Source organism: Clavispora lusitaniae (genome assembly GCF_014636115.1).
Source record: "Clavispora lusitaniae strain FDAARGOS_655 chromosome Unknown tig00000078_pilon, whole genome shotgun sequence".
NCBI lineage: Eukaryota > Fungi > Ascomycota > Pichiomycetes > Serinales > Metschnikowiaceae > Clavispora > Clavispora lusitaniae.
The window spans coordinates 547,821-560,895 of record NW_027093977.1 but is presented as its reverse complement, the minus strand read 5'-3'; the positions used below and the strand labels follow the sequence as shown (position 1 = coordinate 560,895).

At 42.9% G+C, this 13,075-nt stretch overlaps 6 protein-coding genes across 6 annotated transcripts; 1 reads left to right on the top strand and 5 right to left on the bottom strand. All coding sequences in view use genetic code 12, as the record gives it.

The window, feature by feature from the left end:
* Positions 1-38: 38 nt before the first annotated feature.
* On the bottom strand, positions 39-1,460 carry SFU1 (Sfu1p; the record flags this gene model as incomplete). Its single annotated transcript, XM_002616548.1, has 1 exon — positions 39-1,460. The coding sequence occupies one exon, from the start codon at positions 1,458-1,460 to the stop codon at positions 39-41; it is 1,422 nt and encodes a 473-aa protein (XP_002616594.1).
* Positions 1,461-3,165: 1,705 nt separating this feature from the next.
* On the top strand, positions 3,166-6,039 carry SWE1 (tyrosine protein kinase; the record flags this gene model as incomplete). Its single annotated transcript, XM_002616549.1, has 1 exon — positions 3,166-6,039. The coding sequence occupies one exon, from the start codon at positions 3,166-3,168 to the stop codon at positions 6,037-6,039; it is 2,874 nt and encodes a 957-aa protein (XP_002616595.1).
* Positions 6,040-6,697: 658 nt separating this feature from the next.
* Positions 6,698-7,147, bottom strand: COX5 (cytochrome c oxidase subunit Va; the record flags this gene model as incomplete). The annotated part of the gene is made up of 1 exon (XM_002616551.2): positions 6,698-7,147. The coding sequence occupies one exon, from the start codon at positions 7,145-7,147 to the stop codon at positions 6,698-6,700; it is 450 nt and encodes a 149-aa protein (XP_002616597.2).
* A 288-nt stretch (positions 7,148-7,435) lies between these two features.
* On the bottom strand, positions 7,436-11,302 carry SEC3 (GTP-Rho binding exocyst subunit; the record flags this gene model as incomplete). Its single annotated transcript, XM_002616552.2, has 1 exon — positions 7,436-11,302. One exon carries the CDS (start codon positions 11,300-11,302, stop codon positions 7,436-7,438), a length of 3,867 nt encoding a protein of 1,288 aa, XP_002616598.2.
* A 235-nt stretch (positions 11,303-11,537) lies between these two features.
* Positions 11,538-12,128, bottom strand: FOB63_002396 (Sec63 complex subunit; the record flags this gene model as incomplete). The annotated part of the gene is made up of 1 exon (XM_002616553.1): positions 11,538-12,128. One exon carries the CDS (start codon positions 12,126-12,128, stop codon positions 11,538-11,540), a length of 591 nt encoding a protein of 196 aa, XP_002616599.1.
* A 383-nt stretch (positions 12,129-12,511) lies between these two features.
* FOB63_002395 (uncharacterized protein) lies at positions 12,512-13,030 on the bottom strand (the record flags this gene model as incomplete). Its single annotated transcript, XM_066102232.1, has 1 exon — positions 12,512-13,030. One exon carries the CDS (start codon positions 13,028-13,030, stop codon positions 12,512-12,514), a length of 519 nt encoding a protein of 172 aa, XP_065958382.1.
* Between the last annotated feature and the right edge of the window lie 45 nt (positions 13,031-13,075).

The following is a 13,075-nucleotide window of genomic DNA, read 5'->3' as shown; positions in this document are numbered from 1 at the left end:
GTACTTTTTAATTAAATATCTGTAAATGCATGTATTTATCATTTCTCATTCAAGAGCCCGCCTATGGACATGGGATGCTTCTTTTCGCTGGATCCAAAGTATTTTGTGAAGTCCACAGCCAAGTGTCGACCGTCCAGCGAGCCGTCAGTTTCTTTGATAGGCGTTACATTTATAGACGGCAATTTGATTGCAGTTCCTCGCGCGGATGATGTGTAAGCTTCCGGCGACTGCTGTACGTGGGGAACATATGGCTGCACTGGCGGAAGCTGTGTTGGAATCGGTAGCTCGTTCTGAAGAGATGGCGAATTTTGTCCAGGAAGCACATTCCGTTGAGGGTGCTGATTAAACTGAACAGTTTGCTGACCGACATGTGGCGCAAATTGAGCTGTTGGCTGGACGTAGTACATTGGTTGGAAAAGCCGCGGTGGAGGCCCAGGTAGTGGTCCAGGGCCGTTCGGTACACGGCCAGATCCAGAATAAGGAGGAAAGCATGACGTAGCTGGAAGCAGGCTGGTCAGTACCAGGGAGGACGGCAGTGGTGAAGACTTACCTTCTGATTTGGCTTCAGTGTCGCTACGCACATTGAGGTTACGCTTGCGTCGTTTGATGGTATTGCGCTTCATCTTGATTGGGCGGTGGCTACCATGAAGCCGGTAATATAGACCGCATGCATTGCAAATTGTGTTTCCGGCGTCATCACGGCGCCAAAGCGGGGTTATGGTACTGGAGCAATTGAAACAAGCTATGGCCAAGTTTTCATCTTCTTTGGGACTTTCGCCTTCTTTTGGTGACGAAGATTTGGGTCGTGATTTATCTTCATTTTTAATCACGACCCTATTATTGAAAGCCGGACAACCCTTACAAGCAACTGCACCGCCTGTGCCGTTACAGCGGCCGTCACCTTTACACGAACCTTCCTGTTCCTTATGAATAGGTACAGTATTAGGCAGACGCTTCAAGTTGACAGGCCGATGATGATTATTCGATCGTAAATATAGGCCACACGCATTGCAAATGAGAGTCCCATCGGGGGCACGGCGCCAAAGCGGTGTCTTAGTAGTGCCACAGTTTGAACATTGTTGGCTGGCCTTTGGAGACACACTTCTGGAATCTGGTTTTTGTTGTGTCTGTTCTTTTAGGTTCTCATCGACCTTATGACTCTGTGTTGAATTCTTGTTTTGGTCATGTACTTGCTCTTGGTGGTTGTTCTCACTTTTATCAAGACTTTGACCCTGGACAGGACCCTGAGTTCCATTCAGATTGTTTTTCTCATTGCGGCTTTCGATGTCGCCCTGCTCAGTATCCTTACCAGTATGATTTTGTTCAACTTTAAGCAGCGGTGATAGTGAAAGTTTTTCGTGCTGGTCTTCCTTCTTTGGGCTCTTGGCAGGAGTAGCAGATGAGTCGGTGGCCAATGGCGTTTGCACCTTGGATAGCAATGAATCAGGAGTGGAAGGCATGCTGATCTAGAGTGTAATATGGCATTACCAAGGATGGTAGACAATAAAGAGCGGAAAGCAAGCACCGTAGGGCAATGGAAAAACTCGCACACCTGGTTGTGACTCTGTAATAAGCTCCTTCGTACAGATTGGCCGAGATGAAGGTAGAGCTGGCATACAGGATACGCGCACTGGAAGTCCGCCCGTCCCGCTTAGAGATAACTAAGCTCTAATGAAAAGTGACAGGTCTTCAGCCAATCAGCGCATTCATAAATGTCAGCGCGCTTCACCAAGACTTTTCACCGATAACTCCAGGATTCTTATACAAGCTTTCTAGGTCATCTCAGAAAAGAGCCAGATTTAACAACATTTCTTATTTCTTTGCTTCCTTTTATTCAGACCAAAGTGAGTCGAACTATTCGTATATCTCCACGCATACTGTTCGTCAAATGTGGTCAAAAAGTCGGATGATGCACAGCGCTTAATTATCGAAGTCTTCTCAACATAAAACATGACGAGTCTGCGTCACAACTGGGAGCATGATTCGAACACTCGTAGGAAACGCTTACTCTATGACCAAAATCCCATCACATTATCAACTTGACGCACCATGATTTACTCATGAAAATGGTCATATATTGCTCTCATGTAAGAAGGTTTAGAGAAATAAGGAATCTGTATGGAACTAATGAGTGATGGAGAGTTGCGAATAGAACCGACCCAAAACATAGCATTTCTATGATACATTAATTTGAGTTCGCATCAAAGGAGATGTATAAGGGTTTGAATAAGCAAAGACCGATCATCGGATTCTACAGTCCGTGCTCAAAACGCTGTATTTACCTTTGACTACAGAAAAGTACATGTAAAATACGTATTGAGAACAAAAAGGAAGACGAGTTGAATAAATGCATAGAAAGCATATGCATGTGGTGGTAACAGAATGCCAGCTGATGTTGCACCCGTAAAGACTTTTTTCGATTTTCTACTCTTTGAATAGGTTATGGAAATCCACGCATGGTGGTGCTCAACATCTTTTTTCCTGGTATTGTTTACACTCTGACGTTGAGAGCGATCATTACGTGAGAGCCCAAGATAACTCTATTCTAGGTCTGCGTACGTGAGTTGTGTCTCCCCGAGCCAGATAAAGGTTCTATTGTAATTAATGCAATATCCGTTTTTCTAACCTTCGGTATATGAGGCCATCAACGAAATCGGCCAAGAGAGCCATCTTGTTGAGAATCTCTTGCACAAAACATTGAATATATTTGGGCACTGCGTACAGGAAACAACTACATGTTTAACAATTAGACGCGAACCACAGCGTCTTTGTTAGATAATGAGTTAGGCTTTGAATGATTGTTGTGATACTCTGTAACGACATAATTCATTGCCTCACGTATTATTATCCTCTAGTAGAAGCACCGGGAAGTAGAGTAAAGTAACAAAAACAGCGCGGTGTTCCCTCGCGTTTGTTTACCCCCTGTTGTTTACGTTGCGCGCCCCAAAAAACAACAACATCTACACCGAAATATAGTCCATCTTTAACCGTGGGGGACTAGACAGTCGTTTCGGAACAAAACAAAAGTGAAACGGACGGGAAAAGACGCATTTTTTCCACCACGTTAGCTTTTGAAGTCATATTCCTTGTGAAGTTTGTCTGTTGTACTTCTTTTCTTGCATCTGTCTTTCTCCGCCACTACCGCAGAATCCCACAATTCTCAACATGAAGAGACACCCGCAAGGTTCATCTAATAAGGCTGCTAGAACTTCTAGTGATGATACAGAACTCAAAACCCCTACAGAAACATGCCATCCAAGAACAACTCCCTCAAAGTTGCCGTCGGGGGTACATCGCAATCATCAGTCCGAACTTGACGACTTTGCCAACAATGTATTTTCCCGCTCCTTCAACTCTTTAATTCTAGATGACATCGATGATGAGGAATTCAAGCCAAAAAAACTCAATAAGAGCCCACCTTTCAATGTAAAGCAGGGCTTACATTGTTTTGATACTATAGACGACACTTTGGATGATAGTGACGCAACTACGACTCGTGTGCAAGACGAAAGAGAAGGTGATGGTTCGTTTGCGACAGACACAGAGGCCTCGACGCTGAGTCCTATTCTCCCTCGCCCATCAAATGTGCCCTTTACTGGGAAGAAACCTCTTTTGAAACGTTCCTCCAAGTTTTTCAATCTATCCATTGACTCAAACTTCAAAGATGACCCACAACTGTCGCTGGCGACACACGAGAATATCCCGTCTTCACTGCCGCTCATAGACAAGTCTACTCCACTCAATAAGTTCAAGAGACCACATAAGTTAGTGAGCCAATCTCCATCACCAAGCTCTGCCAGCAAACATAAGAGCACTTTTGACTCAGTCATTTCAAAAACGCATTCAGATCAAAGCAGTTACAAAATGTTTAAAAACGCAAACAAACTTCGCATCATGTCACCTTTAAAGCTGTCGAGCAACTTGTCTTCATCTCCTGGACGAAGAGAATTTAACTTAAAAAAGTTTTTCAAAAGCCCAAATTCAAAGTTCAAGAACTCGTCTTCACCATTGAGTGGGTATAACTTTGATCCGTACAATACTGATGAGTCTCCACTGAAGTCCCATAAGAAATCATCTGTTTCTTCCGGTTCTAACTTCTCCATATATCATGATACTGAAAAGACTGACGTGGATGCCGAGCCTATGAATAGGAGTACTAGCGCAGGCCTGAAAAAACTAAAACATGATGAAGAGAAGGAAAACAAGCTTCAAGTTCCTCTGAAAACAACTTCAAGATCTTCATCAAAATCATCATACAAGTTTGTCAAACCACTTCAAACGGCCTTTGAATCAACAGGATTATTGAAAAAGAATTCGGTTCCTCAACCCCTGAAGAAACTACCGCCGGAAACACCCATGAAAAAGAACCCGCTTATCTTGATGGGTAAAGACATGAATCGGACTTTAGACTTTGACGACAGCTACTCAAATCATGACCATTCTATTGAAGTGGGGAGAAATGCTTCCTTTTCTCAACTCAATGAATCAAATTCATCATTCTTCAAAATAGCATCTACAGTGAAAGCTGAGAAGGCCATTGAACTTGATTTGGACGGCCAATCTGACCTTGAGTTTGATGATGTCGTTCTTGAGACCCCAACTAAGCTGAGCAGCAGGGGAAAGCAACTAAATTTGCTTGTGCAAAAGAACCCCCAACTCACGCAGGCTCTCCGAGCCCCTAGTCTGAATGAACCTTGCACTCCAATTCTGCACATGCCACCAGATTCTGTCGCATCTTCCCAAGTGACAATTAACCTTCCTAGTGCTGTGCGTGAGGCATCCAATGATCACACCATCACGTTGTCTACCTCCAGCTTTCGCCATGACCTTGACCCAGTTCTAAGTATAGAGGCACGAGAAAAGAAGAAGCACACCGATGAGCATTTACTAGAAAAGTTTGGACCAAACAGCATACGGTATGTGGGAAGTGGCCAGTTCTCTATTGCCTTTGAATGTAATTTTCAAAACGAGAAGTTTGCGATAAAGAGAACCAGGAAGCCTGTCATAGGCAGTCATGAAAGGAAATCCATATTGCGTGAAGTGGAAGCTTTAAGACTGCTCACTTCAATTACTGATGATACAGAAGTTGAAGACGGCAAAGAAAACTTAGTATTCTTCATCGAAGCTTGGAGCTTCAACAACCACTATTATATCATGACAGAATTCTGCGAGGGAGGAACCCTATATGAGTTTCTTCAAGAAAACAAAAATTACAAGATTGATGAATTTAGGGTGTGGAAAATACTTATTGAGATCTCATCTGGTCTAAAATTTATTCATCTGAAGAACTTTTTGCATCTTGATTTAAAACCGGCGAACATCTTCATTACCTTTGAGGGAGGTTTGAAAATTGGGGACTTTGGTTTATGTACAAAACTTCCAATACTTGAGAAGGATTTTGACATTGAAGGTGATCGGAATTACATTGCACCTGAGTTGCTAAATGACAAGATTTACACACCATTTGCGGATATCTTTAGCGTGGGATTGATAATATTGGAGATCGCAACAAACATAGTATTGCCAGGAAATGGATCGCCATGGAGGAAGCTTCGAAGTGGCGATTTGAGTGATGCTGGTATGTTGTCTAGTGACAACATAAGCGATTTCTTGAATCACAATAATTTTTCCTCCTTGACTTCTTACACGTCATCATTGAATTCAATCAATGCTCAGCCCATGAGCCTGCATCATTTGAGCTCTGCCGGTTCATCAGTCATATCAAATTTCAACTCTACGCCGCTCCAACCACCAGTGAACACGAAAACAGGAGGTTCATCTGGATCGCTTTCTATTCAACATGGTTCGAGATTGATAGAGAACATTAGGGATCTTATTCCGAAAGGTGCACCAGAGTTTCTCGTGGCCAATGGTCACAACCTTGACAAATTAGTGAGCACTATGCTCAAACCAAATCCGTTTGAAAGACCAACTGCGCTCCAGATTCTTGAAATGGAGGAATGCGTCGAAATTGAGAACAGAAGAAAAGCAGGAGCCACTATTTTTGAAGGCGAGTTTGGACCGAATGATGATGAGTAGGAGAATAAGACAACTTTTTTGCATAAACCCTTCTTAGGGCCATCACTAGCATTAATAAACGCTTGCGCAAGCATTACGGTAAGAGCCTGAAGTGTGCTCGTAGGTAATATTGGATGAATCACACATCGCTAATTAACGATTATTGCCATAGACAAGGTAGCTGTTAGGCCGCCCATACAGGGGAACCTGGGGGTAGTCCAGACCCCGGTTATGGTAACCTCCAGATAAGCTTTGTCGTATGAGATAACCCCTAGTTACTAAGTCTATAAGAAGCCTGGCTTCCGGTTGTAGCAGGAAGCCAGGAACCAAGAAGTTCATACTTGAATATACACTACCAATTGTATTCGGAACCTAACAGTAGCCTAAACAAACTAGGGAAGATATTATAGCCAAACAAAGTGAAGCTAAAGAGTATTAAGTAGAAAATAGTTTTGAAGCACAGCAGATATTTGCACAATCTAGAATAAGTCCGGAGACAAGCTCTATGAAGAAGAGGGGAAACAGAGAGAGATGAGCTAAACTCGTGAACTACAAAATGGGCAACAAGGCGTCGTCTATTGTGATTATCACTTCAACTTTAAAGAAAAACTGCCGTTGATAAGCAATGCTAAGGGGAAAATCGTTTGAATATCTGTGGAATCGAAAATTGTCCCACTGTTTACTGGATTTGAGAGTAGCCAGTAAAAGGGTTGGCATTCTTGGACTTCAAGTACTCGTCCGACTTCTCTTGCCATTCCCTGTTCATAGAGACTGGTGGAGCTGGAGCCATGGCTCTGATGGCAGCGAACAAACCAACACCTGCAACCAAACCAGCGACGGTACCCCAGAAAATCTTAGACTTGTCGCCAGGAGCGTACAAAGGCTTTCTTGGACCCCATTCACCGAAGGAAATGTAGTATGCGGCTTTCTTTTCGGCAGGGGTCAATTCTTGCCATGGCAACTCCATTCTAGCCTTCAATTCCTCTATCAAGGCAGTTTGGTCTTGTTTTGGCAAGGACTCCCATCTGGTTTCCAACTTGTTGACGTATGCGTTCGACAAAGGCTTTGGGGCAGCTTTGGCCACGGTAGAGTTAAAACGGACTGCTCTGACAATGGATTGGCGAAGCATGTTGTGAGTTTCCAATGGTAAGTATTTTTTTTTTTCTGAGCGCCTTCTATGGATATATTTTTTCCCGCGCACAAATGTATGAGGCCACTTTGGGTGCTTGGATGTGGAAAATGGTGCACGCCTATTGGTGGCCCTTTTTTGGTGCCGGGACGACACCTTCGGGTGGCCCAATTTTGCACCCATTATTTCTGTTGACAATGTGTCTGCTAAGATGCATACGATTCCTTAAGAATAAAAACGATGTATTGCCTTGTATTTAAGTCGCTGCTATATGTTACTAGATTTAAGTTAGGAGCTTGCAGCGGACAGGAAGTATCTGCGGACTTCTGAAACCGAAACGTACACTGCCGTGTCGCGGTCTTCCCCTCTTATGATCTTATCGAACGTCTGGAAAAGCTGAGTCAATTCTGATTCCAAATCCGTCCACAAACGCCGAAGTAAATCTTGTTCGAAAACGGTATTCGATATCACAACATGTCTCTCCAATTTACGATGCATCTCAATAATTTTTGGTTGCACATCCTTGCTTGTGTGTGTAGATGCGAGAGTTTTGATGAGAATCTTATCAGTTTTCTTTCTTGTTGTAAAGTCTCCGTGTGTATGGACAAACTCTGTCATCTTGTTAAAGTAGCGGTGTAGAATATGGTTAAAATACTCCTTTTCCACGCGTTTGAATACTGTGTTCATTTCATGTTTCATGGGATCCACGCGTGCAGAGTTAAGATCATCAAGCTGCTGAATAACCGTAAAGACATTTTGTAGTATCGCCACATTCCGATGCGCACGTTCTTTTTCGTCGTGTGCGTTGGTCTTCAATAAAGGATCTTCTCTGCTGAAGAGATCAACCGCAGCTGCTGTGAGTTCGCTGTAGGAATTGTTGATGAAATGCTCCACTTCCAATTGTGCATCTTGACTATCTTTGTACGAAAAGGATTCTTCTAGAGTCGTTTCTGTGCTTAGAACAATCTGGTTGATATTGCGTACGACAGGCAAAACTTCGCCTTTGGACCGAATGTCAGACTTGTTCAACAAATGCACCTGCCGAGAGATAAGCTTGTTCCATGAACGCTTGTATCTCTCAATAAGCTTGCCAATAAAGCTAAAAGCAATGAAATCCTGATCTTTGTTGGTAGCTTCAATCAAGAATGCGTGTAGTTCAACCAATAACTGAGGGATAATTAGCTCTGAAGGTGTAACTTTACTGATGAAGCCATTGACATAGTCTCCAAAAACAGCAGTCATAAATTTAAGAAGCTCATTAGAATTGCTCTTGTAATTGACTTCATCCAAGTCAGGATCCTGAAGTTCCTTCAATCTTTCCTCGAACGATGTATTCTTCAAAGCTTCATCAAAGTCATCAGGCGACGAAAGATGGAAGAACAGGCCCAAAAAGAATTGAACTTTCAACATTAAATCTCTTGTCTCGGCCACCAAACTCATGACTGTCTTATAATCCGTTATTTCCCCAGAAGCCTTTTCTTTTGTGCCTTCCAATGTCTTGAGATTGGCATGGTTGGCTTCTTCGTTAGAACTTGCCCTTTTGCTCAATCTGGAAGAGCCAAACCTGCTGATCTTGCTCTTCCGGGAGCTTGTTCCAAATTCCAAACTTTCGGATAAACGCTTCGGGATAGAAGAAGTTTGATGAATGCTTTTGAGTAGAGAATTCAACACCGATGTCAAGTATGTCACAAGGAAGGAGCGTACATCATTACCTAAAGCTTCTAAGTCCCGATATGAGACACATCTCACAAAGTTTGTAATTCCAACATAGATCAAATAATGCTTCAAACTTGAAAAAAGACTCCTAGAGTACAGTAGTGAAACATCACTTTTCAACTGCACAACAGTCTTTTTAAACTCTGTGCGAATAAAGTCGCTAAAATGTTGCATGAAAGACAGGGCAGTTGCTTCATACCTGATTTTGAATTGTTTCAATGCTTCCATGTTACTAAAGTCATCTTCAGAAGCGCCCCCAAAAGTTTTAAGTGCGCCATATAAAACTAGAAGTTTGCTCTCAAGTTTTGGAATCGAGTCTATGTCTTTGAAGTCAATAAAATGAGCAACTAGATCAAGGTCTCTAGTACTAACTCTCACCTTGTTCAATATTTCGCTCAATTCATTGAATAAAAGCTTCTTGTTCACAGCTTTTACTTGCAAACCCCTAGAATTATTCTCAATATCGTTGATTTCTGAATCAATCATACTGAACTGAACTTCCATCTTCTTGAAAATGCCAAATAAATTATGAACTTCACCATCTGATACCCGAATCTCATTTGCAAAAGAATCTTTTCCAAAATCGAGATTGATGAGCTCAGCAATATTTTTTCGTTTTGTATTATTCAATTCTGTCGAAAGCTTCTTAATAAACTGATCACTTCCTTCAGTGACATTCCATCCTATCTCGTCCAACATTTCATCGACTTCAGGGTCTTTATCAAACTTCACTTCCGATACTGGAGGTTCTTCATCAGTAACGGGTGTTTCAAAACCTGCCCCGAAACTCAGAGAGTCCAAATTTATAAATTTATCGACTGAAGTAACACTCTTCATTTCGGGAGTTTCTAGCGCAGGATCAGGCTGTGTTTGCGAAATATCGCCAGGAACTGGTTGATTTGTGGATGTTCTCAGAATGGTTTTCGAGGGTGCAAATTCCGTATCCATGTAACTCTGAATCTCGCGAATGGAGTTATCTATAATGGATTCGGCCTCAGTTGGAGTTACTTGCTCTGGGAATGGTTCGTTATCAATATGAACTTTAGTCGGGTCAATCTGATCAGATTTGGATGACAACGAGTGCTCGTCATATTGGATTGCGTCCTCAAAGGCGTCAGATACTCTGTTCAAGCTATCTTTTGGAAGAGGATGGTCCTTCGGAAATTGTTCATTTTTTGGGAGCGAATTTTCCTGAAGTGTGGAATCATTGCGTGGAAGCGCATCCTCCTTTTTATCAAGTGCAGCCTGAAGTTGTAGGCTGTATGCAGCTGCTGATTCAAGAGGCTCCGATACTTTTCGAGTCCCTTCCAGGTGACGTTCAGGACTGTAATTGCGTAAGGGCAGCGTCCTTCCTGTTGCATTTGCATATTCGGTGATAGTTGGTACAACCTTCCCATCTTGAACCTTGTCCTCCACTCCAAAGACAAAACTGTGAGAGTCATTCAATGAGGCGGCTGAGGACTGAGCTACACTCAGAGATTGCGGTAGCACATTTTTTGGAGCCTCCAACTTAGGTGGAACAGGGTCAAGCATGCTTCTTGGGGCATTCGATGAAGGCCGGTCAACGTCCATGACTAACATGGGCTTCATTGGGAGCTTCCCATTTGACGTGAAGTCCATTTCTTTGTAGTGATTAGCTACACGGTTGTTTTTACCATCGGTAGCAGCGTGCGACAGCACTGGTGCATTATCGGCCACGCGTTGACGAGACAGGTCAATTTGCAGGCGAGATACACTAGCTGATTGCGGAGGAACCACAGGACGCGAGCTCGATTGCTGGTTGGATGATGTATTCGCCAAGGGAGGAAGCCCCAATTCCTGCAACGTAAAGCCTTTCAATTCGGGATAACCACCAGTGAATTTTGAGTATATGGATGCCAAGTGGTGGACAAACTTGATGAAGCGTTCTGGACCTTCGGCAGACTTCCAGTAGTAGTCTTTATTCAACAGCAAAATGAGAGAGTCATGCGATACTCGAGTAATACAACGCAATTCATCTAGATCCCACAGTCGACCAACCTGGTATATATGCTTAACGTCATTGTACTTACCTTTTTGCAACAAAATACGCCCCGACAGCTTAGTACAAAGAACAAGAATTCTATTTTTGATCAGACCCACTTGACTCGGAGGCACATCTGGAGGAGGAGGAGCTTGAGGGAATTGGGAGTATTCTCGAATGCCCAAATGAGTATTATAGCGAATTTCAAGTACCTGACGTCCGTCTCTAAGGATTTGTTTGGAGTAACAGTCCCGAATGATTTGGTCGACTATAAACTTTCGTGGGTCAACATTCGGAGGTGGTCCTGATGGTTTTTTGGGAGATTGAGTGGTGGGTGGGATCATTGACTTGATTTTCTGCGGTGAAACAGGCTGGGTCAGCCGGGGAGAATGTTTCCCATGCAGTGAAAATGGCTTATGCAACTTTGCGTGGTTCATTTGTCTAGTATGTTACTCCAAACTACAACAAGATTATATGTGATTCACGCATGCAGGTCAAAACTACATGGATTTGAGCAAGACCGTTGGAAAACAAAAAAAAGAAAAATTAGAAGGAAGAAAGAAACTAAATGAGAGGAATAAAAAGGTAAGGTGAGAAGAAAGAAGAAAGAAGAAATTTGAAAGTAACAATATAATGCCTACATATTGCGAACTTGATATGCTTGTGTTGAAACTATTTCTTTGGCTCCAGCTGGTCAACATAGTAGTTCCATAACTCGGACAAGCTCTTGGAACGATCGTCCATTGCATGAAGGCGTCTTCTCAAGGCTTCATTGTAGCAGATTTCTTGAGCTACAGGGAAAAATGTGGCTGGCCACTCTTTGCTGAACTGCTGACATTCCTCAACAATTTCTTTCAACTCTAACTGTTGGATCTTGCTCTGGAGACCGAACTGTTTGAAAAGCTCATCTCCAATGAGCCCCTCTTGGTACAACTTGTTGAAAACTGGCTCGTTTTCTTTCAACTTTAGCGATCTTCTGATTGCCTCCACAGCACGTCTCAACAATGCGGCCTTCACGACCTTTTCCGGTGGACGGCCCTCTTTGGGTAACAGTTTGTTGTAGAATTTGTCCTTAAGCAAGATATATAACTCCAACGAGTAGTTCCGACCGAAAAGAGGTTCCACTTCGATCAATTTGCGGAGCCTGTGGCGCCTATAAAAGACAGAAAAGGCCACGAATGCTGTTGCCATAACAGCAACATAGATCAACGGTGTGTAGACCGAAATTCGAAGGAATTGCTGTGTTTCTTCTGCTTCAGCCATGTTGAGAAGTTGCTTTCTTCTAGCCTTCAGTAAAACCACGTCAAGTACTTGCGAGATGTATGGGTGTGTGCATGAGAACCAAGACCAGAATTCTGGTTGATATTAAATTGCGTCTTCAGTATTTTTCATCATCCTCTGTTTTTAATTTTTTTTTTTTTGATAGTCAGCGGATATCTCGAAGGTATTACGAGTAAAAATGCTTCATGTAAAGCCATATTTGTTTGTCGCAATTTTTTCATCGTTTCGAAAGGTGATTATTCTGTGTTAGCCTCCTGCGAAGACTTATAATACTTACATCACGAATAAGTACAACCCTACATATGTTCTACGTACTTGCATCAATTTGGTGATTCATACATTTTTTTTGCTTTTCATACGTTGTCCTATTCGAAAGACCCAGGCATTTTATAATCTTGTCTTGGTTGCTGAGTAGCCGGTTCACTCTTATGACGGCTGAGATTTTCGTTCTTCTCCGTATTTTGTACATCCAATGGCATTTTTAGAACAGAACCTTCCACAACAGCACCGCTTGGGTTAGATTGTTTGAGACTGGCCACGACCTCGCCTTCATCTGTAACTTCTCCCGTCCGGGCGTCAACTTTTATTTCTCCTAAAGCGTGCAACAGCTCTCCTTTTTTATGCAACGTAGAAACTGCCAGTTCCGCCAAAGAACGAGCCTCGCTTTGACTGGCAGTTCCCACCACAGAAATCGGTGTAAATTTCTTTGAACCGATGTCCCCAGAGGATCTATCAGGATATCCACTGGAACTGGCAATAGTGCTGTCTTTGCTATGCTCGCGGGGCGCTGGTTGATTGAGTTGCCCAGTGTTGCCATACGCTGTCAGATCATGCTGATACTTATCCGCTCCAGCATGGACCCCCGTACGGCTGTGGAGAGACAGAGTAGGAACGCCAGACCTCCGAAAATGTGGAGCCACATGTTTCGA